This window comes from Protopterus annectens, chromosome 4.part0, assembly GCF_019279795.1.
Source record: "Protopterus annectens isolate FY-2018-M chromosome 4.part0, PAN1.0, whole genome shotgun sequence".
NCBI lineage: Eukaryota > Metazoa > Chordata > Ceratodontiformes > Protopteridae > Protopterus > Protopterus annectens.
Genome location: NC_056733.1, coordinates 541,385,528 through 541,413,318, shown reverse-complemented (window position 1 = coordinate 541,413,318; position 27,791 = coordinate 541,385,528). Strand labels below are relative to the sequence as shown.

Below are 27,791 nucleotides of genomic sequence, written 5' to 3'. Positions count from 1 at the left end.
AAGCAGCAAAAATTTGTGACACAAAAGGTGACTTTTTTAATTGTAAACATTGCATTTTTGATTGGAATCTCAAAAATGCTGATCCACATTTGTGATACTTGAATTACAGTTTTGTGCAAGTGCTGAAAAAAATGTTGAAAGCTAACTGAAACTGAATTTGCCATTTTAAATGCAGTACCACAATACTGACATTTTGAGGGAATATAAACATTCCTGAATCTTGTTTGTCTGAAATGACTAAACTGAGGGAAAATGGTCTTTCCCTTTGAGCTGCATAGACCTGTGATGGAATGGTATTCGATATGTGACTGCATTTTAAAACTCTCTGCATGGAGAGTAGTGAGGCTTTGCCCTTATGGAAAATGGACACTGTAGAGTTTAACAAGATTTAGACATGCTACTGTAGGTGGATTGGATACTCTAAATTGACCCTAGGCGTGAGTGTGTGCCTTCTGTGGAAGGTTGGGCACCAAGCTGGAAACTTGACACTGTAAAACTCCACTGCCATTCATGAGCGGACAGGTGATCCGCTGTGGCATGACCCCTAACCGGGAAAAGCCGAAAGAAGAAGAAAGCTAGATGTGAAACTGTGTACACATAGTGAAAACAATGTTGTGTCTTTCGGCTTATCCTGGTTAGAGGTCGCCACAACGGAACTCCGGTCCGCTGTTTGGTAGTGGATTTTTATGAGCCGAGTTACCAGCCCTGACGCACAACCTTCAACGAAGGCATGCCAATTCACGCATGCCTCCACACAGAAGACGCTCTCGCTGAGAATCGAACAGGACAGCGTCTTGCTGTGAGGCGACAATGCTACCGCAGCACCACTACCGCGTGAAAACAATACTATACCAAAATGTAATCCCCTTTTCATAATGTGTCAACTAGGGCAGTCATGAAGCAGAATTATTCACTGAAAGATTTTTGTACAAATATTATAAAATACAGCTTTGTACAGGGGTTATAAAATGCACAATCTAGGAAGAAAGGAATAGTGGTAATGTTCATTTTAAAAATGTGCATCCAACATATTGGGTAATGAATGTCTTACGGCTAGCAGTTGATGGACTCGTACTAATGTACTGAATTGGCTGATTTCATGTAAAGAATAGTGATGCAGTTTTGGATAACATCCGTTACCTGAAGTGCTCCGGCATTGGAAAAGGAATACACAATGAATACATTGTTTTTATAATCTGTTAATAATACTGCACTTTCAAGTCAGTGGAAGAATATAGTCTCTGACTGCATCAATGGTGTGATGCAGAGCAGAGTTGTAACCCTTGCTCCAAACTGAATTACGGGATGAAGAGGGAGCATCTAAGATGATCATCTTGTGACACGCACACAATTTGTGATCCGTATTATTTGTTACATCTCTACATGTCAGCTGTTGGACTGGTAAGACTGACTGGGAGGTGAATAGCCTGCCCAACGACCAGCTGGACAAAGTGCTATTGCTTGTGTATGCATGCTTGCATACACAGATCAAAACAATAGTTGCAATGGACAGAACAAATCCCCAGTTTCAATGTGTGATGAAGAAAACTGCCTTTTTTCATGCACTCATTTTATGTTCAGTTCTTTGTACAGTGTGTGCATGTTGTCATCCTGTTATAAACATGTCCTTTTGTCGGCTACACATCTAACTCCAAGATTGAAGGAGATGCTGCGTTTTACAATAGTTTAACTTGCATACATTTCTACACATTATTTGACTGTCATGGCTTGAGTCCTGACTATTTATTAATGTTTTGCTCTAACTTCACCACATGACCTAATATTTATGACTGTTCACCTTGGGAACATTTGTAGAAGTGATATGATACAGTTCTACCACCACGGCAGCCAAGGTTAAGTATGTTAATCTCTTTTGTTCATAAGAGAGGCAGTTTCTTAAGAATGCAATTCTTGCCATCTTTCAAATCAAGATCAGATTGTTTTTCATCAGGAAAATCCATCCATCCACAACCCCTTTTTCCTTTATTGCACATGGGGTCAGGGTGTCACTTCAACAGTAACAATCATCTAGAGCCAAGGTTCACACTGCCGGGTGGCTAGCCCTGCCCTGGTAGTTCTTCCACACTCTCACATGCATACTCACACCTTTGGCCAATTTAGTGTGTCCAATCAACCTACTATATGTCTTTAGAATGTGGAAAAAAACAGAGCACCCCCACGTGAGCACAGGGAGAACATGCAAGCTCTGCACAGAAGTCCCCTCAGCTGAGAATCAAACCAGGGAACCTCTTGTTGTGCAGCAACAACACTATCTGCTGTGCCACTGTTAAATTTCCACTTTCATGAATGTGACTAGACACATTCATTCATATTATCAAAAATCCATTGCAAACCAGCAAAAGAACATTAGAGACGTTTAATTTAATTTGGTAAATCCAACATTTTAACTGTGGTAACTATCACTGCATTTGTTTAGGAACCCAATGATCTCTCACCTTTATAGCTATTTATAGTTTCCCTGGTGTCCTTCAACAACACTACCTCTGTACTGCATGATTATGCATCTCAGATTTGTCCAGTCACTGGGTAAGTCCTAACTCTTGAAAATAATTACAGTACTTGTATGTGTTGTTTCAAGTTCTTTAGCAAAATATAGGGAGTCTGGATCCATGTTCCTATTGTCTGAAATCAGTGTTGCCTTTCAGTCTGTCAGTCCTGCAGTACAGCATGCAAAAGATATCCCTGCAATGCTTGCATTCTAGCTGGCAATCCTCAGAAATGCACGCCACAACCTGTGGCTGGGAATTGTGCATTAGTGGACTTCACAGTCAAACTTCACTGGAGGGTCCCGTGTTTCGTGAGATTCCTCAGATTTGGCACCCCTTCTGTCTTATCCCATCTCATGCTATTTTCTGAGTTTCCTTACTTGACATTTCATTACCCATCTGACTTTCTGAACTGAGTCACAGATGGCACAGATTAGGATAACCTGACTCTCCACCAATGGACTGTTCGAATAAGGTATTTTCTTCAATATCCTAAAACATTTTCAGCATTCTTAATAAAGGTGGAAAGTCCTTCAGATATGGGCATATTTATTTTTTAATCCGTTTTGCTTCCTAAACAGAAATTTCACATTCATTATGCATAAGTGTTTTAATCAAGGCAATGCTTTTTTTTTCTAGTGCTTGCTCTAAAATATTACATTTCAAGAAAAGGGAATAAATTCTAAGTGTTAATGCATTCTTTCTTTTTGTTTTATGTTCCTGAGAAAAGCAGAGGCATAAATGCATATGTTAAGGTTGCTAAGGATTAAAAACAGGTTGAATTATGCCTTAACAGATATTGCTTTTGAGTACTATTTGATGGAGAATGGATGAAAAAAAAATGAGATGAAAACATTAGTACTGTATTGTGCTGTTAATTTTGTTTTATTATTCTTTCAGCTGCAGGCAAAAAAAAGCCCAAGTAGCCACAATACGTTATCAGGGGAACTATAACTACACACATCCTTATCAAGATGAATGGGATGAGTATTATAGGGCCAGGCATCCTAACCGTCACAGACATCTGAATGCCACAAAATTGTCTCTGCCAGAGCTAACCAGCAAGACTGAAATACCTAAAAATGGAAGCAAAGCACATGAATCCAAGGAAATTACCACAGCTAGTCCATCTGCTGAAAGTAGTAAAGTGGTGACTTTTGTTGACATGCCCTCGGGTGACCAGGCAGATGAAGACAGCCAGACAAAAGCTGTGATTTTTCTTGACATACCCTCTGGTGACAAGGCAGATGAAGGCAGCCAGACAGATATAATTCATACAATAAATTGGACAGTACCACTTTCAAAGATCCATCGTACAACTGTGTACAATGAAGTTTTCTCAAAACAAATGCCAGAAAACATCTCTGTCTCCCCATTAAATACATCTGAGACTTTCTTATATTATGTACCAGAAAACACCGCACACTCCCCTTTAAATACATCTGAAAGTTTGTCTCATGTACCAGAAAACTACTCACTCTCACCACTAAATATGTCTGAGGTTCTTCTACACAGTTTACCAGAAACCATCTCACGCTCATCATTAAATGTAAATACATCTGAGACTTTCTTGCATCATATTCCTGAAAGCATCTCACTGTCCCCGTTAAATGCTTCTGAAACTTTTTTAAACCATCCAGCAAAAGACATGTCAATTTCATTAAATACATTGAAGGCCTTTCATCACAGTCTAACAACTCAAGAGTCAACAAGTTCTATGTTACTAATGTCCAAAAGTTCCCATCATAGCACTGGCCACAAATCTAAGAGCACACATTCCACATTATCACCAGTTTCTGAAAGGACAACTTTGAGACCAACCATGGAGCTGGAAAATACACTTTCAATGCCAACACTTTGGTTTGGAAAGGAAAATCAAAACCATGTAAATGAGGCTGACATTAACCTCCCTCATCAGAACCCAAGCAGGAACCATAGCCATTCCAAGGATACTGGAGGAAAAGATGCTGATTTCACTCGTATCAAAGAACAACTGAAAAACCAGTGTAAGTTTGTGTCCTCACTCTTGGTTCTTGTGTAAATTATGCATTCTGTAGCCTTTTCTGTGTCGCCTACATCTGTCTCTACCTAATGAGTGACCTGTGGCCAGTCCAGGAAACACAAATAAAATTCACAGTGCAAACTCGTGTTTGAATGTGTGTGTGTGTGTGTGTGTGTGTGTGTGTGTGTGTGTGTGTGTGTGTGTGTGTGAATTTGTCACTGCTATTTACATAATCTGGGTACCATAAAGAATGATGGGAAGGGCACTGTTTGAGAAGGCTCATGTCATAATCGGTTAAAACTTAAGCAAATTTGATTTTCAAAACTAACAACATCCAATCACCCTCTTGCTGTCATGGATATCTCCATCTCAATTCCAAGGTGGTGTACCAGCCACTGAGACGAGAGGGTTGGAAAGAGGGTACCTGTCCTGTAGCCTCACTACCTGCTTACAAAACAGCTTCCAGCATCATCTGAGGTGGTTGGGAGAACAAACAGTTATGAAGTGCATAAGGAGATGTAATAAAAATGCCAAGTGTATCTCTTATTCTTTCGTTCTAAACGCACACTAAGTGGTGAGTAAACGTTACAGACATGCAGTGCAGTTCAGGATTTTGACAGCACAACACAAGACATTGTTACAATGGATATTTCACAACTAGTACTTTGTTGATTGGCTAGCTTCAGTACTTTGTGTATTTTATTGTTTTCTTTGGAATTCCAAGGTTATTTGTCAGCTAGGTGAATCAGGACTCTACTAGATGCCTGACCTTTTTGTTAAATTTGATTTTCCATGACCTTGTTAAATGTGATATTGCCATTGGGACTAATGGAGGGGGTTTAACCATTCATCACAGTAGCATGACATGTAGCATATGGTTAACAAAATAATTTGACTAATTTTGTGTCTTTTTTCACTGTGCATCAGTACTGGTTTCTTTCATGTCTTTTATGTAGGGGTGCTTACCTTTGCTGGTTTCCACTGTCAATGAGCCCAGTTTATTTGGGCATACTTGGCTAACATGATAGATAAATGGTATTAGTTGGCAGCAAAGAAATGCATCATTTATGGCACTGCCTTGTGCTTCATCTCATTCAAATGCTGAGTTATCTGTAGCCATAGTATAATCTGACTGGTCCAAGCTCACTGCCTCCCTTCAGAAGTTACCACCACCCATGCTATCTCTGTTAACAATGGAATGTGGGCCTGGCACATAAAAAGAATATGGGAGGAGCAGTTCTTAAATTTATATAATCCTAACAACCATATTCATCAGACCATACATGTCACAATGTATCCACTAGAAAATAGTACCCTGCTGGTCAACATAGAATCATAATACCAGAGTCCATTTGGGACTGTCTGTATTCAAGAAACTCTATTAAAAATTAAGGTACCTGAATTATGAGACAGCAGAAATGTAGTGGTCTTACATGACCATACACATCAGAGAATGAAGATGCTGAGGTTTAGTAAGAGAGAAGCCCATACCTGTGGAGGGCACTACTGTTTTGAATGAGACGATTCTACCCACTGGAGATGTTGGACACCAGTGAACCGGTAAAGTTCTAATATTTGTTGCCCAAGTCAGTCGGGCACTGGTAATTTGAATTATGTCAGTGTTTTTGCAGAGGCTAAGCCTTGTATGATGGAGAAGGCAAAAAGTTTATGATCACTGACTGGTATAATTTAGTGTTCTGATGACCACTAGTCTCAGTAAGCTATTTGTTTAAAATGTATTTGTGACAATGAGCTAATGTATTACTTTTTTGTGGTTACAAGAAAATCAGACCTTGAAGAGTGAGGCAGTATATATTGTACAAAGTTATGTTATTGACAGTCGTCTTAAACAGCAACTCCTAGAAAACCGTTTATAAGGAAAAGACGTCCGTGCTCCAGCAGTCAGCTTTATAAGTGTTGTATCTTTAGTGAACTATGGCTAACTGCAGCTTAAAAATGATTAGAACAGTAGCAGACAGAAGGAGCTGTGACCAGTGAAGACAGAGAAGGAACAAGTGTGGATAAGCATACGACCATTACAGAGTGGCAAGTATCTGTATTACATGGGACTTTCACAGCTCAGGTTATGCAAAGGAAACTAAGTGAAGAGGAAAGGAAGGGGGTGGGGGGCATAGGACTGATGAAAAAAAATAGGGAAACTGAATTATGGGAACATTCCAGTGAACAAAAACTATTTTAAAGGGGGCTTCGAGTAGCGAATGATGTACATCTACTATATCAAACTATATAGCAAATAGATGTAATATTCTTGTCAATTCAGAGACCCAAATGTAAGAAAGAGTCGTCCAAGAAAAAAACACAGAAGGTTGTTGTGCCACTAGCCATGCTGTATAGGGTGTCATGTCCTGATGTGATAACGAGTTAGTTGTGACACATACAAGGTTAATTTTCTCTATAGGCTTGCACGTTAGCAGAGTGATAGCAGTAGAAGCCTTCCCACTCATTTCTATGTGAGACCTTTGTTGTTCCCCTGCTTTACACTCCTTGCAAGAATCTCCGCAGTTAACAGATGAAGCACACCATGAAGGAGGACAGAGAAATGACAAAATCAAAAATAAAATTTCAGACTGCATCTCTAAATTGTCAGAAGACAAGGCCCACTAAGCACAAGTGTCAGACACTAGTTTTATAGGTAGTTACAAAGCATGCAGTCCATGAGACATTTGAGGAGAATAGCTGAATTCCCCGTTTGTCCTAGAGCACTGTCTGGGTAAGTGACATGATCGGAGTAATACAGTAGGCAAATGGAAGATCACTGAAGCTGAGGGAATCAAACCGTGGATTACAGGAAGCAACTCCTGGCCTTAATCCTTTGTTTTAACTGCTAAACTATACCAAGTTTGGTAGTAATGCATAACCGGAACTCTCTGTGGTAAATTGATAAAGCTATATGTAGATGTTTGCAATATGCAGCTTCTGTCCCTTATTAGTGTCTTACCTTCCCATGGCAGAATGCTGATACTGGCCTCTCACCTTTACTTGAAGCTTATTTGTGGAATTTCCTTATGCACTGTGTACCTTTCAAATGGTGGACTTAAATGTTGCTGCACACATGTGCGTACCCTTAAGAGTATAATTAACAGAAATCTGTTTTCGTCTCCTGTAGATATCTCCAAAGGCTGTGGCTGTTACCGTCGTTTTGATGAATGCGAGTACAAAATTGCCCCAAATGACATCTTGTTTCACTTGCAGAACTTGGACAAGACTACTTTGTACCACTGTAACTGCACTAGAAGGTATGACTTTAGTACTGTAAAATGCTACATCTGTGTAACTAATAAATAAACAAGGTGCATCTGTATGACTGTAACAAAAGTTGGGACAGAAAACTGCAGGAGCTCTAGATATTATGAATTTAAAGGAAGCAAATGCACTGGAGGGGTGAGAGAGCTGTACTGCAGTATCTGTATGAGAGGGCATGGCTGCAACACTGGGAAAGGTTGCAGTCATACAGCCCAATATACAAGTAGGAGACTTGTATGATTGTAAAACACGATATGTAAGTTAACTGTAATGTAGAGGTGGAACAGCCAGACCTAAATAATAATCTCTGAATGTATGGCACCACCACTGTGAAAGGCAACTTCGGTATAACTGCAGCAAACGTTGAGGAGAGCAATTCTACTGTAGCCGCACGTGCATCCGTCTTTGCCTGTGGAAGAAGTGGTGTCCTACAAAAATGTTTAGACCAACATCCCTATAACCACATGGGGGGAGGGGTGCTGTCATAAATGTACCAGAGGAGATGTGAGCATCCTTGTGTCTGTATCAGAGATTGTATGCTATGATTTTGAGGGAACATACCACCACATATTATTTAATTTTGCCTTTCGGCTTTTGCTACAAAATTGTGCAAAATGTCTGATGCTCAAAGGCATACAGAGAAAGAAAGGAGTCTTGGAAAGAGTAGGGGAAATGGTTAAAATATTCAGTACTGAAGAACTTTAACACAAAATATGTGTGAAACAAAATCCTGGAAAAGGCATACATGGCTAGAGTTGACGTATTTGTAACAAATGATGAGGACAGGGGCCTGGAAGACCCCTATCAGATGATGTAAAGATAAGTAGGCAGTGTAAGAGAGTAGCATATGAAGTTCGGTCACCTGGGGGAATGCTACCCCACTATATAATCAGTTGGTTAGACCCCTTAGGTAGCATAGAAGTACTTAAAAAGCAAGACAAATGCAGAAAACTAAAAGAGCTGTATGTATGTATGTGTTTTTCTAGAATTCTTGCTGAGTATGGGTTTGGTCACAGGCACATGATTTCAAAATAGCCATTTAAAGTTTCTTTTCTTTCTTCTAGTTCTGTTTTTGTTTCTTGGCATCCCAAACACCATTTCTGATTACCTTTCCTGTAGCTTTTGGTGCAGTTACAGCCATACCCCACTTCAAGTTGAGGCTGTAGCTATTGTGTTCTGTTCACAATTGATGCCTGTGCCACTTCTTGGTCACTGTTTATGACCACAGATGACAGTACTGTCTCCATTGCTGGCAGAGCACACTTAACCTTCTTGCCATTGCTCACTGTCTTCAGATCTAAAGAAGCGGTTATGACTATTAATCAAGTATCGCTTTGCCTTATGGGAAGGGCAGTTTACAAACAAAAAAAAATTGCCACGTGCAGTAACACCAGTTTTCTAAATTTTATTAGTTGCCACACTGAGTTTTAGATTGCAGAAGTATACATTTTCTATTTTTCATGGGTTCCAGGAAATATTGTAGATACGCACCATCAGTTTCAAGCAACTCATGCTGTTAAAGTATTAATTTGTGTCTTTTCAGGCTCGCAAGACAACTGCGGAAGTTGAAGGGAGTTAACGAAGTGGAAGAGGTGTTGCCACAATACGTATCCCCGCTTTGCTTTAACTTGAGATACAGCACAACGTGTACAAGCACTGAAGGGTGAGTCCGCTGTTGCTAATTTCTGTACATTGTCTGAAGTGACAGGAGAGGTTATGACACTCAAGTGTTTCGTTTTGCATAGGGCTTTACCACCATACACTACTAACTCTTCTCTGTCTGAGGTTACTCTTGTCTCCTAATGAGGGTTCTCCCAATGTTGCAGACTTGGATTTATTGCACAATAAAACTCATGCACAATGAGTGCCATCTATGCCTTGTTCCGTGGTTAAATCCATGTATTTGCCGGAAGGTACGGTGGACTACTTCAGTGATGAGTAACTACTAAACTAAGGCAATATTAATATTCCTCTTTTTAGTCTATTAGACATATTTTGCGGAGTTCTTTTTACTTGGTGAATTGATGTGTTCCAGACCCTTTGTCAGCATGACATAGGCCTCAGGCAAGGGTAAATAAAAGTATAGCCAGTTAACCCACGTGAATTTGGGAAGTTGGTCAAAAATAGAGATCCTAGAGAAAATGACATTATACTTCTTCACAGAGAGTGCCCGGAGGTTAGTATTGAACTCCAAACCTTTGTGCACTGACGCAGAGATTTGCCACTGTGCTGTCCATTGGGGTGTGCTCACAAGACAGAAAAGCAAGGTACCCTTTTATGCATCTTATTACATGCATATGTTCTGTCTGACTCCAAAAATTCCTTTCAAAGGTGCTGGTAAATTACTTCACTGCTATTCCAATACAATGATTGGTTGTGTAAATAAAATGTGAATCATAGCTACTGAACTGAAAAAGTTAGAAATGTGCACTTGCATGTTACAGGGCAGACTATCAGCTGAAGTTATTTCCATGATAATCACAACAGACTCCTGTAACTGTGGAGGCAAGATTTAGTTTTGATAAAAAAATTTAAGTAAACCTCATTTTCACAGCTGAGTGCCCTTTCCATTATAAGTATCGTACAGCATATTTTGAAAATGTAGTAAAGTGCTACTGTTCAACATACATTTTAGTTTCTGCAGTTTACATTCAGAGTAAGCTGCCATCTGGCACTGACTAATGCTCGTTTGTTTTAGCTTACTTTCAGCTAGACTAGCTGTTGCCTCCCGTGTCTTTCCTGTCCACTGCCAGTGTGTGGCACCTGACTTGTAATACATCTTGGGAAGAAGGCTCAGCAAAAGTTAAGAAGTTGCTTCTAAAGTTTACTTAGAAAAAAATCTTTACCTCATTTGTAGCTGTGAAATATACATATTTTATGGCTTTTAGTGTCTTGTCATTTCAGTGCCAAAATTAACTAATGGTCCCTAATTAGCTTTATTCTATTAGACCAGAAAAGAACTGACAGCAAAAGTAATTACTGTGGATGCGTGTTGCACCAAAACCCAGATATCATCCACTTCATACAGTTATGGTAGCTGATGGCCTGGGGAAGTAGCAAGCAAGGCAAGTCTATCCTAAGTACTCTGTTAATAGCGGGTCACAAGTCCACAAATGTAAACAGCGTAGGAATTTCAAGCTATGTAGATCTGTGCCTGAGCCATCATGTGTGTGCCTTTGTATCATTCAGAAAAAGAATAACTCCTGTTCAGCTTCTGGAGGTCCATGCAGCACAAGACAGATTGCTGCTACAGTGGTTTGGTCCCTGATTGGGATCATTTTCCATAATTCTGAATGTAGAGCCTGTTTCCTAATCCATTTTTTACTTTTTTCCTGATTTTTGAGAGGTAAGACATTAAAGTAATAGTAGCCAGAATGTTCAAAATGCATTGGATGTATTAGAAACAGGAAAACAAAGGAAAGCTTAGAGATGCCACAGACAATGAGAACCTAAAGTTACCACTGCTACAGTTTAACATGTTTCTTATGAGTGCTTTTATTGGCTGAAAATAAAATTTCGCATGTGGTTGAAAATACTGGAAAAAACATGTATAAGATGGCACACTACCTTAATGCCATGAATTTCTTTGTGTGATATAGGAAACTCCTTAAAACTAGGTATAGGAAAAATGCAGCTACACTCCAAATAAGCTGTAAATGGAAGTTGTGTAGTTGTTTATGCATTAAATTAACTAACTAGTGCATAACGTAAACCCAAACCACTGTGCCTTAGATACATTTTTTATTACCTTGTATTCATAATGGTTTACCTGTGTTTGGTTGTCACCATCCAATAAGCCAAACTTTGTCAATTTTACATTGTGATGTTTACCTCGGAAATATAATTGTGTGTCTCTCTTAGATATATAAAATTTCTGTATATAAAAAAATCTAATATCTGTATTGACATAAAATATATGTAATTGTACAAAGAAAGTGTACATGTATGTGTAATATAGATGTATGTGTGTGTGTATATATGTGTGTGTGTGTGTGTGTGTGTGTGTGTGTGTGTGTGTGTATGTGTGTATGTGTGTGTGTGTGTGTGTGTGTATATATATATATATATATATATATATATATATATATATATATATATATATATATATAAAATATTTATGCATAAAACACTGCGATATATATGTATACACACACACTCAGAGATTGCACTACAGTGAGGAAAACTGTAAATTTCTCTATCCTTGCTGTACCAAAAACTCTATTGTATTGTCTCAACCATATGCAGTTAGTTTCTAAATCAACTGATAGGGACCCTTTTGTATTATATCCATTATATATGGTGTGTTTGTGTTTGTATGTGTGTGTGTATGTGCTTGTGTGTGTATGTGCTTGCATGTGTGTGTACCAAAAACTCTATTCTATTGTCTCAACCATATACAGTTATGTATGTTTATACATATACATAAAACACAGCAATATATATGTATGGGATCCATACAGATCCCCAACGGCACTTTCTGCTGAAGCAGAAATCACCGAACATACATAACCAAAAGTGCTGTTCATCGAAGCAGCACTTTTGGTTATGTATGCTGGTTGCGCCGGTCGCACTACAGTGTGGTTAAGGGAGAATTCCCTTTTCCCCACTGTAGTGTGACCTTGGAGTAAGAATCTAAAAGTAGGGGGGTGGGGATGCAGGGGGGCTTGCCTCCCTGCAGAAAAGAAGATGTATTGTTTTTTTTGGGGGGGTTTCAAACGGACTTTAACAAAAGCGCTTTTTCGGTGAAAGTGCTTTCGTTAAAGTGCATTCAGTTACTGTGGATTCGGACTATTGAACTTTTGTTCATTAGCCCTATATCCATATGTATACACACAAACTCTGAGATTGCGCTACAGTGAGGAAAACTGTAAATTTTCTCTATCCTTGCTGTACCAAAAACTCTATTGTATTGTCTCAACCATATGCAGTTAGTTTCTAAAAACTCTATCAACTGATAGGGACCCTTGTGTATTATATCCATTATATATTGTGTGTATGTATGTATATGTACATGCTATGACTTCCCTGCCCAGAATTTATTTTTCTACCTTGTGCCAACTGAATTCCAAGGGTAGGGTCTGTGCCCCCCCCCCCCCCCGTCATCAAAGAACATCTGAATTTCCAGTAATCCTTTCACTAGTTTACGGTTGTGCATCACCAAATGTAATTGTTCTGAAAATGAATGTACACTTCTCCGTAGCAGGTTATAATTGTATGACAGCCCATATTGGGTGTTTCAACATCTCTGCCCTTTTCCTTCCCATCACTTAAAATACCCAGAAACTAATCTCTGAAACTCTCTTTGCTATGATATGTTTATTTCACTGGAGTTAAGTATGCACTGTGTAATACAGCACCAAACCTTACAATAGAAATGTCTCTTGGAATCTGTGCTGGTGCTTTGATGGTGGACCACTCCAAATATATTTTCCCCCTTGGAGATAGTTTATTTTAATAATAAATCCACCTTGTGCAAATGTTTACTCACTGAGAAATCATTCAATAAAAGTTAAAGGTGAAGCAATATCTGTTTGCCAAGGGTGATACTGCTAAATTGCCTCAGTAGAAGATTATCTAATCTACGATTAGCAAGAAACTATCATTAAGCTTTGAGCAAGATAAGTACACCGGTCTTTCCTATGTCTTTATAAACCAGGGTAGTGTATTTCCTGCATCTTCCTGTTCAGTGTAGTGCAGAACCGGTTTCTTTATGTTGCTGCAGGTGTTGTGTACAGGTACATAGCATTCATTGCTGCAGGTGTTGTGTACAGGTACATAGCACTCATTGCTACCGGTGTTGTGTACAGGTACATAGCACTCCTAGTAATGATATCAAAACTATTAGTACCCAGTGCACACCCACTGTGATCTGCCACACTGGGTCTAAAATACCTGGGAAATATTCCCAGCCATTCCCATTGGTTGAATAATATACCATGAGTGTTATGTTACATTTCGTGGTTACTGTTGGATTTGATTTAAGAATTTCAGCAGTGAAATAGAGCTCTTCCTTCCTAATATTATAGGAGGAGAGTTGGTGTTGCCTAATAAAATTTAGCAGAGAAATGTCAGAACCTGGAAAAATTATTGGATGTTCTTCATCTCCCATTGCTGCAGTCATAACCTGTGGGTAGTCCGCTGTCCTCGGTCGGCCCGAATACCAAAGTATTAGGCTAGCGTCGGTCATGGGCGCTCAGATCTGACGTCAGTGCGTCCTGGTATTAAAGCGCATGACCGACATCATATCCTCAGTCTTTTTTGCCGCATGGTCCGAAGCAGAAGCAGCGTTTGCAAGTGCCGTTCGGCGTTCTGAAATTTTCAGATTTGAGTTTCAGACCGAAACCAAGTTGGGCTAAGTACCCCGTTGGGGAATATTTTTGTTTTTTCTTGCCTCAGTTAATTCCGGATGTCAGAAAAAGTGAATAATTGTATTTCTTGTGGGAAACAGATACCGCATAGGGATTACCACTCACTCTGTATTCCTTGTTTGGGGCCTGAGCATGACGTAGTCGGGTGTCGCTTTTGTGCTAGGTTTAATAAGCGCACCATTAAACGTAGGTTAGATTGCGCTAGGCTTGTATTTGGTAAGCGGTGTAATTACAATATGCCGTCGGATCCTCCGACGCCCGCTTCTGCTAAAAAGCGCAAGGAAAAATCGTTAAGGTCCAAGCAGGATGAGTCGTCCGTTCCGGACGCCGGTTCTTTAGAAACTACACTGGAATCTGTAGATCCGGCCGAGGTTTCAGCTGAGTCTCAGGGGGAGACGTTAATTTTGCAAGATGTGGCCTCTCAGGAGTCTGGTCAGGCTGAGGGGGCCTCTCAGGTTGCTGTACTTCCTTCTTTGCCTAAGGTGGTTAGGCCTTCTCCTTCAGTCTCTAAGGTACCTTCTAAGGGCAGGCCTGGTTTGCCTTCCTCAGGTGTCAGTCCTAGTTCTGCAGGCTCTGTGCCTAAAAAACACATGCTTAAAATGGCAGAAGATTTAATTTCCTTAATCAGGGGTTCTATGCCCCCTCCAGATAAGAGGCCTAGGGTGGAGCCAGAGGTTGAAAGTTTGGAACAGGCTTCAGATTACTCAGAGTCTTCGGCTGAAGACACTCAGGATTTTCCTCCTTATTCAGATTCGGATGCAGAGGATTCCAGTCCTTCTGCTTCTCCTCCAGAGGATTTTTCCTTCTCAGAAACCTTGCATTCTATGAGGGAGCATTTTAAATGGGAAGGTCAGGATTTCTCGGATTCCCGAAAGAGGCTTAGGGAATTTTTGTTTTTACCACAACATCGGCCCTTAGCTATACCTCCTGTTTTGGATGTTGTTCAGGATGTTTTCTCTGAGGCTTCCCTTAATCAAGACTCTTTGCCTCCTGCGCCAGTTAAACCAGATAGGTATTACAGAGTGCCTGAGGCTCATAAATATCTGTATAAGAGCCCAAGGGCTGACCCAGAAACTATTAGTCAGGGACCTAAGGGTGTCAGGGCTTCTGTTGTAAAAAAACCCAGTTCCTATGGATAAAGATTCTAGAGCTTTGGATAGGTGGGGTAAAAAAGTGTACACCTCTTGCACTCTAGCAATGAGGGCTTTGAATTGCCAGTTTCATATGTTAAAATACCAGAATTTTCTCCTTACTCAATTAAAATCTAAGGTAGATGCTTTGGCAGAGGGCATAGAGTGTAAGGAATTACAAGAGTTGGTTCATGCTTCTGATCAGGTGGGTAAGCATTCTTTGCAGTGTGGTTTCGATGCTTTACATGCTAATTCCAGGGTGGCTGCCACTGGGTCAGTTATTCGCAGGCACGCCTGGCTTAAGGATCAGAATTTGTCAGAGCATGTTAAAGCTAGAATTTTGGATGCTCCTTTACAGTCTGAAGTTTTGTTTGGTCCTCCTGTGGAGTCTGTCTTAAAGAAAATGGAAGACAAGGCTAAGTCTATGCAGACTGTTAAAGATTTTTTGCAGGTGCAGCCCCCTAAGTTTAGCAGAAATTGGCCTACTAATGGATGGGCGTACCCTTCTTCTGATTTACAGTCTAGGGGCAGATCTAGACGTGGTAGGGGCAGAGCTCAGGGTTCTTTCAGGCCTAGAACGTGGAGTTCCCCTGCACAATCTACAAGTGAGGGCAGGGGCCAGTCCTTTCGTAAACAGGCCCAATGACCTGCATCTTCAGCTGCCAGATCCCTCCTGTCTGGCAGCTCCTTTGGGAGGAAAGTTAGCACTTTTCAAGCAAAACTGGCTTTTAGTCACCCAGGACAAATGGGTATTGGACATTATAAACCGAGGCTACAAGTTTTATTTCCACACAGTGCCTCCTTTCAAAGGCATGCCAGACGTTCCTCCTCAGCAAAGAGTAGAGGCTCACAAACAGATTTCTTTACTTCTTCAAATGGGGGCTATACAGCAGGTCCGTATGTCAGAAGTGGGCCTAGGATTTTATTCTCGCCTGTTTCTTGTACCAAAGAAAGGCAACACTTGGAGACCAATTTTGGATTTATCTATCCTCAACACATACCTGGACATTCCAAAATTCAAAATGTTGACGTTGCAACAACTTCTGCCTTTGTTGGGCAAAGATCACTGGATGGTAACTCTGGATCTCAAAGAGGCTTATCTTCATGTTCCTATCAGACCCAGTTGCAGGAGATTCCTGCGTTTTCGGGCTGGGACTTTACATTATCAGTTCTCTGCATTGCCCTTTGGCTTATCTACTGCGCCCAGGGTGTTCACAAAGGTTCTGGCTCCGGTGATAGCCTTCTTAAGGTTAAGAGGAATACAAATTTATCCTTATTTGGACGATTGCCTGATTCTTGCTCAGGACAAAAACAAGCTTCTTCACCATCTACAGTATGTTATGGCAGTGTTAAGGTGCCTAGGGTATTCTGTGAACGAAACAAAGTCCAGTCTAGTACCCTCTCAGGAAATGTGCTTTCTGGGTGTGAGACTGAATACAGCTTCCCAGATGGCTTTTTTGACCCCGGACAAGCAAAGGAACCTTACACTTTACTTCCAGCAATTGTCTCTACGGTCCAGGCTGACTGCAAGGACAGTCCTTCAAGCCTTGGGGTTCATGGCATCTTGTATTCTGGTGCTTCCCAATGCCAAACTGCATATGAGGAAGCTACAATGGTATCTCAAAAATGTATGGACACAACACTGCCACGATCTGGGCACTGTCATTCAAATAATACCTTTCATTCAAAAGGAATTTTTGTGGTGGGCTCAGGAATGTCACCTAAACAAGGGACTCTCTGTGACCCGACCAGAGGCGAGTCCGATCTTAACGACAGATGCCTCGGACAAGGCTTGGGGAGCACACCTCAATGGAAAGTGGGTTCAAGACACGTGGCCTGCCAGACTTCAACATTTACATATCAACTTGAAGGAGATGTTAGCAGTCCAATTTGCATTGATGGCTTTCAAGGATTTTCACCCGGGACAAGTGTTAATTCAAACAGACAACACAACTGTCATGTGGTACATCAACAGACAAGGGGGAACCCATTTGTACCGTCTTTGCAGACAAGCTATGATTCTGTGGGAGACTGCTCTCAGTATGCACCTCACTCTTCAGGCAAGGTTTCTGCCAGGAGCACAGAACTCCTTAGCAGATGTTTTGAGCAGACAGATGGTGGAGCCCCACGAGTGGAAGTTGGATCCTCATGTATTTCGACAGTTGACAGTGATATGGGGGACTCCAGACATAGATCTGTTCGCTTCTCCACTAAATTTCCAGTTGCCAAAGTTTTGCACGAAGATGTTTCATCCCACAGCTTGGAAAGTGGATGCTCTATCATTCAGTTGGAGCAATCTTCACGTCTATGCCTTTCCTCCTCTGCCTCTCCTTCCCAAGGTGCTCTTGAAGGTCAGACAAGACAAGCCCTCCATGATTCTAATAGCTCCAGATTGGCCTCGACAGCACTGGTACCCTCTGCTGAGGAGTTTAGTACGGAGCCTCCTTGGCCTTTGCCTTCAATTCCACACCTTTTGTCTCAGGCGGGCAATCATTTCCTCAATGTCAGGATTCAGTCCCTGCATCTAACAGCCTGGCATATTCTGTTCTAGAACCTGGAGGGTCATAGCTTCCTCAACAAGTTTTGAATGTTATTTTGGAGGCCAGAAGGCCTAGTACAAGGAAAGTTTATGCTGATAAATGGAGGAGATTTTTTATTTGGAGCACAGCAAAGAGCTTTGATGTTTCCAGGCCTAATTTGAGTGTTTCTCTTCAATATCTTACAGAATTATTAGACAAAGGTTTGTCTTTCTCCTCTGTAAAAGTTCATGCTGCAGCCATTTCTGCTCACTATGACTGTGACCCACCATTATTCTCTCATCCTTTGTTTAAACAATTCCTTAGAGGGGCAAAGAACATAAGACCCCCCACGTTGAGCTCCTACTCCTTCCTGGGATCTCAATTTTGTGTTGGAAAAACTTACTTTACCTCCTTTTGAACCTGCAGCTAAGTCTGAGTTTAAGTTTTTGTCTTGGAAGACTGCTTTTTTGTTGGCCATTACGTCTGCTAGAAGGGTATCTGAATTACAGGCTCTCATGGCAGTTGAGCCCTTCCTGATTTTTCATAAGGATAGGGTATCCCTGCGTACTAACCCTACTTTTATGCCTAAAGTGGTTTCAAATGTGGCCTTGAACCAATCTATTCATTTGCCTACCTTTTATGCTGATCCCCAAAATAAAGGGGAGAAAATTTTGCACACTTTGGATATTCACAGGCAGTTGCGTTATTATTTGAGCAGGACTAAAAGTTTCAGACAGTCTCAACAGTTATTTGTTTCTTTTGCTTTGAGCTCTCAGGGGAAACCTGTTTCTAAACAAACTATTTCTAAGTGGATTGGTCATTGTATTGCTTTTTGTTCTCATCATGGTAAGGAGATTCCGGCTGGAATCGGACCTCATTCCACTAGGGCTACTGCCACTTCTACTGCTTTTTTGAGGGTAGCTACCAAAGATATTTTGGAAGCAGCTACTTGGAGTTCAGTGCACACTTTTTCTAAACATTACCATCTCCCTCTTTATTCCAAATCTAGGGCTGGATTTGCCACTGCAGTCTTGCAGGGCTTATTAGCAGCTCCCAATGCTTTATGATTTTGCCAGCCTCCCTTTCCTTTTGCTTTGGGATTCTACCCACAGGTTATGACTGCAGCAATGTGAGATGAAGAACATAGTACAGTTTTGTACCTACCATAAATGTAGATGTTCGAAGATCCACATTGCTGCAGTCCAATTTACCCTCCCTCCTTCCCCTCTGTAGTTTGGAGTGGTTGTTTGGTTTGGGTTGTAGATATTGTTTGTACATGGGTTTTGGAGGTTTTCTATTTTAGGCTGTGGCCTTTCTTTTTGGGCCTTCTGACATCTGGGGCAAGAAAAGACTGAGGATATGACGTCGGTCATGCGCTTTAATACCAGGACGCATTGACGTCAGATCTGAGCGCCCATGACCGACGCTAGCCTAATACTTTGGTATTCGGGCCGACCGAGGACAGCGGACTACCCACAGGTTATGACTGCAGCAATGTGGATCTTCGAACATCTACATTTATGGTAGGTACAAAACTGTACTTTTCCAGTCAGCTCCACTTAAAAATTTTAGTTCACACTAAGCAGTATAGAAACTAAGCTACCAAGCTTGTATTTTTATGCCAGCCTAGAAGTAGGGCTGTGCCCATGCGAAGTCCTTTTTTTGACTATAGGTCTGCTGAGTAAAATACCATACAGTAACTAGCTGCCGTATTGATTTTGCAGTCTAACATGTCTGACTTCCCAAAACCTGTTTTCAGGATTCAGTAATTTTTGCTGGTGGCATAACTTCAGCTGAGAGTGGGTTAATGGACAGGCAACACTTGACCAAATATATTGTCTTCTCCCTTACCACTGAAAAAAATGTAGCAGTCTGTAATCATTCTCCTAACTGCATTCTGTTTGATATGGTGGAGGCAGCAAAGAAATATTGCAAAGGCCAGTGTCTGTGTGAGTGATTACCTTGTAAAGAAAATGCACAAATCTCTGTCAAATCCTACATTTTTTGCAGTGTTTTTGTAAAATGTCACCAGAAGAGGTGCAATTAAATGGTCCACATTATATAAAAAGCAGTTCCTGTACTAAAGGTATTCCAGCCAAAAGTGAACCAGAAGACCAAGCACTGGGTCAACACTGCTGAAAGAATGAAGCCCATGCTGGCAAGTAAATTAATATAAGCAGCGGACAAAGAACAGCTTGGTGTCACTAACAACCTCCCCCAACCAAAAAAGGCTTTTCAAATGGTACTGAACATGCAGTAATGACCCTCTTGTCATACTGAAATATTTTGCAAGAATAAAAAGTGAAACCTTCAGTTACTGTTCGTTCAAGCACACATTACACGCAAGTATTTGATAGTAGTTCCTTGCTTTGTACGCGTCTCATCAGTCTACAGAACATTGACAGCAAACCGCTCTAGTGAGCAAGCTTCAGGATAGTTGGCCACTAGCTGAACCAACCATACGCCCAGGGTGAGATAAAATGTGAAGAAGAACACGTGTAATGCATGTATGTAGTCCTATAATCATGACAAAAGTCCCAAAATAAGCCTGCCCTTACTGTTATTGAATTTAGTGCATTTAAAACAAAGAACATTTGTTGTTACGATCCTAGGAAAAGATAGAATACTGCAGAGTATGCATCAACTCCACTGTTTTTATTTTATCAGGTGAACATTGATCTACAAGTTTATTTACAGTACTGCATTTCTTAGAGTAGTTTTAATTGTATGGAGTGTTGCTCATTAATAGTGTTATTTGTAAGCCGCGGTGGTACAGCGTTAGCGTTGTTGCCTCACAGCAAGAGGTTCTCCTGTTCGATTCTCGGCTGGAGCGCCTTATGTGTGGAGTCTGTATGTCCTCCCCTAGGTCGAGTGGCGTTCGAAAGACATGCGTGAATGGGCGTGCCTTCCCTGACTGTTGGGCATTGGGCTGGCAACTCTGCACCATAAAAATCGACTGGCAATCAGTGGACCGGAGTTCCGCTGTGGCGACCCCTAACCGGGAAAAGTCGAAAAGACAAACAACAACATTCTGAAAAAAATAAGAGTATATTTTGCTGATGCAGTAGTGCACCATACAAACATTTTAACCTAATTTTTTATTTTCTCAGTAGTCCCTGCCTTTTTCATAGCACAACCATTTCACTGTGAACATGGTTTTTCCCATGTTCTGTTAACCAAAACCACTATCTCTCAAAGATTGTTTAGACATACATCATCAGACATCCTTCCACATCACTGTTGTGCGATACTTCACTGAAATGATCTCCAGACAAAGATAGACCAGTGTCTAGCCAATATACCAAAGCCTTTAGATTTTATAGATACCATATGTCACACGCATGCTGCCCATATAAGGTGTAGGACATAAAGCTGATATATTGATGCAAATACTCAAAACTTTGCTGCCAGTCTGCCATTATAAAAACCCATCCGCTGTGCTGATTACCAAGCCATCTGTAGATAAATGCCCTGTTGTGGTTTCTTCTCTGCTTTTTCTCAGTTTTGTTGTTACTCCTGTTCATGCCATCCAGGAAGGGAAATGTCAGTGTGGGAGGCAAATTCCCCATAAAGACTGTCCCAGCCAGTGTCTTTTTATACCTAGGTGCTTCCCATGAACATACACAGTGCTCTGTTTGTCAGGCTTCTGTCCCTAAAACCCTTAGTAGTCATTTGTCTTCCCTCTCCATATACCTTGAGAACCAATGTCTTAAATTATTGGCTGAGGGTGCTATGGAGGAATCCTCCCATCCCAAAGGATAGCAGTCTTCCAAGAAGGCCAAAAAGTCTAGGACTGATCCACTTGAAATGTCTGGTGCTTGCTTTGAATTCCTCTGATGTGGCCTCTCAGAGGCCAGCATGGATCAGAGGTCTTGCATGTCCTCTGAGGCTTCTCAAATGTCTGCTGTGGGTGTTGAGGGGAACCATGTCTAATTATCTGTAAGGGCCTGAGGAGGGTTCTTCAAATCTTAGTCTGGGAAGAGCTTTCTACTATGTTCACTGAATCCCACCAAGGGACTGAGTTACCGAGGCTTGTTAGGACGAACGTCCCATTTAAGAATAAGAAAAAGCAAAAGACCAAGCATATTACCCCTATTTCTAAAGATCCCTGATTTGAATGGCAGGATTTTACTCAAGACTTGTTCAATGCCTTGATGACCTTTTAAAGCCTCCTCATAAGGGGTATCATTCTCTGTGCCCCCCTGGTCTTTCACACCTGTTGAGGACAAGGGATCTGGATTCCTCTGAGAACCTAGATTTTGGGGTTGACTCCCTTGCATACTACCCTCAAATTCCTTCTCTAGGCTATGGCTTAGAGGAAGAGTTTTTTTAAGCCTGGATTTCCCCCTGGAAGCAATATCCTTTGGATATACTGTTTGTATGATGGAGTACTTTAAGCGGGATTGCTTTCAGGTCTCTGAAACCCAAAAGGGATATTATGCGCCTCTATAAATGGAGTCTCCTAAGCTTCTGTAGTGTTTCTTGTGTTGGCAGCAATTTTGACCACCTTATTTGATGCCTCTGTAGCTCCTGACTCTCAGCTTGTCCCCTAAGAAACCTAACAGATTCTACAAGGTGCCTGCGGACTGCAATTTTTTTGTTTAAATGTCCTGCCGCTGCCCTTCTGTGGTTTCTATCTCAATTGATAAACCTTCTAAACTTTTGTCTACTAAGCTCCTTTCTTCTGATGATGATAGTAGATCTATGAAGATGTTGGGTAAAAAAAGTATATACTGCTACCTTGTCTTTTCTGGCTATTAATTACCAAACCTGCATGACTAGGTTCAGGTTGCTAAGGTTGTGCCTGATCTAACTGATTCAGAAGGGAAAGCTTCACCTCTTTTCCTGCTTGGGTCCACTTCTCAGGTCACTCGTCACTCCATGAAATGTAGTTATGAGGCTGCTGCATTTAGTCTGTTATGAGGCATTATTCTTGGTTTTGTCTTCTGCCTTGCCTGATATTAAAGCCAAATCTTTGGATGCTCCTCTGGGGTCCAGGCAATCTCCCTCCTCCTAAGACCACTCATTCACACCTTCTCAGAAGCCTTTCTTTCAGGACAAGCCTATTTCTATTTGACATTTTTGCCTCCTCTTCCCCTTAGACAGGTTTCATAGTGTCTCTGCGTATACCAAATTGGCAACAGATCACCTCACACTCTTGGGTGCTGTCTGTCATTTGTCTGAGGTATTTCCTGATATGGAAAATTCACTTTTTTTCCTCAGAGGTCTTGCAGTCCCTTTTGGATCAGGACACCATTCAACCTGTTCTTCCCACCTGGTGGGGAGGTTACTCCAGGATGTTTTTGTTTCCTCTTAAGGAGAGGACTTGAACAGTTCTCCTTCTTTAACACTCTTCTCAAGGTATCTTCTTTCGGGATGCTGTCTCTTCAGTCTTTGTTTTCTCTATTTCCCCAGGCCTTTTCCATCTCTCTAGACCTCAGGGATACCCATCTTCTCATCCCTATTTACCATGTGTTCAGAAATGTTTTGTGTTTCTCCCTCTCATTTTCAGTTCTCTGCTTTGCCCTTTGGCCTTTCTACTGCCCCAAGGTTATTCATCAAACGTCTACCTCCTGTAATTGGCTAGATGACTTGCTTATTCGGGCGGCGTCTCCCAGCAGTTTTCTACAAGATATTCACTTTGCCTTTGTGTTTTACAAAGTCTTAGGTTCATCAATCTCAGGATGTCTGGGCTTATGGCCCTCTTAGTATCATATTTTTCTCTGTTGCAAGATTCAGGCCATTCTCATGTTGACCGCTTTTCCTGCTCCCAAGGTTTTGTCTCTGACCTTCTTCAGTCTCTTTGCTGTGGCAGTGATAGAGGACAAAAGGAATTTCTTGGGATTCTGGAGTTTATGGGCTCCACCATTCCCATGCTTCCTCTTGCCAGACTCTGTGGTATCTTCAGTAGTACCTCAGACTGGTGTGGCTTCAGCATTGCCACTCCCTGGCATTCCCTGTTCCAGGGCCAGGAAACCCATTACCATAAAATCGTACATGTCTAAATAGAAAAGACTGTTTTAGGTGCTTCTCTTGCAATCAGGATCCCTTCCCAGTACGGGTTATTTTGGTTCCGTATCTGTGTGATCTGCTCTATACTGGCATGGCATATTCTTTAGTCAGAGCTCACCTGGCCGCTATATCTGCTTGTCTGTGTTCAAACCCTCGTTGGGCCTCTTAGTTTGAGGTCAAGCAATTTCTTAGACATCTTTCTTATCATGCCTCTGAAAAAGCCTCTTCCTCCTCCTTGGTATCAGTTTTATTCTTGAAAAATTGACTTTGGCTCCTTTTAAACTTGCTAGTTCAGCTTCCTTGCAATTTAGTACTTGTAACACTGTCCTGCTGTTGGCTCTTACTTCTGCCAAGAGAGTGTATGAACTTCAGGCTCTTATGGTCGTTCCCCCTTTTTTTTAAGGTTTTCAGAGACTGGATGTTTTTTCATACTAATCCTTCTTTTATGCCAAAGGTGATTAATAGGTGGTTAATGAGTTGCCCCTTTAATCAGTCTGTTCACCTTCTTTCCTTCTCCACAGTATGCTACTGAGAAGGTTTTCCACACCTTGGACTTGCATAGACAGCTCCGATATTATTTGGATAAAACAAAAGTTATTTACAAATCTGAGCTGCATTTTTTTGTTTTGTTTTCTTCGCAGGACTCTGGGTTTAGTTGTTTCCAAGCAGACCATCTACTCCTGGATCTGTAAGGTCATTTCTTTCTGTTATTCCTTTCATACCAAATGCCAATGTCTGTAGAGACACATTCTACAAAGGCAGTTGTTACTTCTGGTGCCTTTTTCAAGGGTATGGACTCCAATTCCATCCTTGAAACTGCTGCTTGGTCCTCTGTTCATTCTTAGAATTACAAAGTGGATGTTTCCAAGGGCAGGTTTTGCCACAGCTATTCTGCATGAGATTGTAGAGGACTCCTCTGTGCCTTTCTCTTCCTAGTCTTTTTAGCTCTTGTACTCTCCATTCAGCAAATAATACTGCGGTAGTGATATGGAAGGACATAGTACTGTTGTGCAAAATCTTACCATAATAGTGTATGCCCTTCTCTTCACTGTTGTGGTATTGGGTACTTCCCTTCATTGCACTCTGTTATGACTCTTATGCCTGTCTTTTGTTACCCTGCTGACCCGAGGGGCTTTAGTCTCATTCCTTCTGAGGCCATTCAGTTCTGAGTATTTGCGTCCATACGTAATCTTTTATGTTACGCCTTCAACGAGGAGAGTATGTGCGATGTATGGTGCCTATAAAATCTAAAGACTTTGGTATACTGGCTGAAAGTTGGACTGTCCTTAGTAAGAGATCCCTTCAGTGAAGAATACTACAACAGCGAAGAGAAGGCTGGCTAATGTTATGGTGGAACTCCTCTGCAAGCCTTGTAATTGTTGTAAAATGTTATGTTGGGATGGAGTGGTAATGTTAAGAGCTCAGACCTTTTTTTCTTTGTGCAAAAACTAATAGATTGTTGCCATTGTAAATAAAAAAAAAAAAAAAGAAATGTCACTTCCATTATAAAGGAGACATTACTCTCATCCCTTGCAGGAAAAGATGCAGAACGATTTTCCTATAGAAAGGGTAGAAGAGGATATATACCTAAATAAGCAAGACTGTTAAGGCAAAGATAAAATAGTGTTCTTTTAGGCAGGATGAAAATTAAAGGTTCACACATCACTAAAGCCTTTCTTTATTTAGTATAAAAGGGCTTGAAGGATTAATATTTTCATATCAAAAAGCATTTATTTTGAGTAAATGCATGCAGTAGCACACATTAAACTGTGTATATATTTTTTTTTTTTCCTTGCAGCTGCACTGAAAATACCACTGCTATTCTAGCTGAAGCCAGGCATCTACAGAGGGCAATCAAGTATCGGAAGCGAAGGAAACCTCTGGCAGTCCCACTTAAAGTAAAGAGGCATGGAGATGATGTTTTAGAAGAAAAAGCCCCTAAACCAGTCAGACTTTATGATAAATGCCTACAGTTTACACAAGCTTTGCAGCAAAAAGATTAAAATAATTCCTGTGGTTTTTAATCAGTATTAAAGCAGCCTGAGGGTATATGGTGCAAACACTGGCTCGGGAGATTGTTTACATTGCACAAAGTACACCTTGGGGGCTTGTTGTAGCACTGGGCAGGTAACTGCTCTTGTTCTATTGTAGGTCAGGAAACATTCTGAAGAGCAGGAGCATTGAGGGTGGTGAATGCACAAATGTATTTCTTTCCACTTACTGCAGTTCTGTTTGATTCTTACATTTATACAGTCATCCTGCAAGTTTCTTATACAAATGTCCTCTTTATCTGAACAGATAGTGTGATGCTGGCATCAAGGAAAGTACCAAATTGTCTAGCACATGGGAGAGTGAGTTTTCTTGTCAAAATTGGTCATAAAAAGAACCTACACACAGTTGGTAGGTGCCTTAGTTTAAACACACAATTGAAATGCTCCTAAACAGCTACAGACAAAACATTCTTTTTCTTTGTGTTTTGAGCTTTACTATCCAGATCAGTAATGTGGAGAGGTGAGGCACATAGTCTCCCCTTTCCCTTCATTGCCATAAGGGTAGGTTCAAAAATGCACTCTGGTTGTTTTTGGGACAGGACCTCACAAGCATGAAGAGGGAAGGAGGCCTGGAACACTAGCCTATGAATGCCCTCTGCTGGAGATTTGGGGAAGTACAGGTCAATGAGGCTGTAAATTAGAGTTTTTGTAGAGAACATCAAAAAGATTTGGCTGTGAGTGTGACTTCTGCTTCACAATTATTTGGAACAAAAAAAAAAAAAAACTGCAACACTGTGGGACATTGTAAAGTCTGTTTTCCTGACTGCACATCAGCACCACATTCTGGGATTCTTGCTGCCTGTCTTCTGCATAAGAGGCAGATATTTTGTGTACCTTTCTACCTTTAATAATAGGGAGAGAAAATAGCAAGCAGTCAGTACTGGACATTGAGCTTGAATGTGCCTACTGTACCTTAATCTTGTATTTCCATGTTTGGCAGACCTTATTTGAATCTTGTTTATTATCTAAAATATTATATAAAAAGATACAGCAGTGCTGAGAACATGATCTGTAAATAGTTTTGTATTTATGACCACTATTTATTACAAAATGGAAACTTCAGTTGTGTTGTGTTTCATTACTCTGCATGCAATTTAACTGTAAATGTGGTGCGTGTGTGCGTGCATGAATTGTGAATATTCGTATGTGTATGTGGGGATTATTTATTTGTCTCATTGCTTTCTGCAATAGCTAGTTAATCTCGCCACTTTTGTAAATTTCAGGACTTTTTTCACAGAACTGTGCCTTGACAATACATTACAGAAACAGACCATAATCTAGTGATAACATGGATATTTTCTAACATTGTTTATATTATCATTGTTACGCACAGTGTAGCAGAAAACAATGCTACACTGAGGTGGAAGCTGAAAAAAAACACTGATGCATCCCTTGTTTGTGATATCAGCTTAAAGTCGTTTGGGTGGGGGGATTGCAGCATTTTCTGTCTAAGCAGTAACATGGTTTATCAAAACTGGAGACCAATGTATTGTCCAACAGATCTGTTGAAAGACGTTAAAAAATAAATAAATAAAAAATAAAGGGATGTCATCTGCCTACTAGATGCCTACTAGATGTTTGTTTTACATTTTGCTTGTATAATAAACTGATTGTTCTTTCCACTAATTATATTCGTATATGTGTGGTGATTCTGTGAGCTGATATCCATTTTCACTAAAATATGGCATTATAGCATGCAATTGATTAGCCTGTCTATAATTCAGTGAAGTCTGTCAAGCTTGTTTTTTTTTTCTTGTAATGCTTTTTTACTGGCTATTAGTGCATAATAACATGAAAATTCACATACAAATTTGCAATAGAAATAGTGCACCCTTGATAAGAGTTGTCATAAATGCCAACTGCAATAACCATGTTCTTCAGTAGTCTAACATTTGACTTGCATGTACATATTGATAGTTCCTCCCTATACTGTGAGTC

General features: G+C 40.8%; 1 protein-coding gene across 2 annotated transcripts in view; it reads left to right on the top strand.

The window, feature by feature from the left end:
• PLA2G3 (phospholipase A2 group III) overlaps nt 1-27,482 on the top strand; it is a 62,492-nt gene extending 35,010 nt beyond the window's left edge. For both annotated transcript variants that reach the window (XM_044068469.1, XM_044068470.1), the window contains exons 4-7: nt 3,408-4,513; nt 7,637-7,766; nt 9,317-9,436; nt 25,601-27,482. In XM_044068469.1, the coding sequence (XP_043924404.1) occupies nt 3,408-4,513; nt 7,637-7,766; nt 9,317-9,436; nt 25,601-25,805 (1,561 nt within the window). In that variant the 3' untranslated portion in view covers nt 25,806-27,482. The remainder of the gene's footprint in view (nt 1-3,407; nt 4,514-7,636; nt 7,767-9,316; nt 9,437-25,600) is intronic.
• The last annotated feature ends 309 nt before the right edge of the window (nt 27,483-27,791 follow it).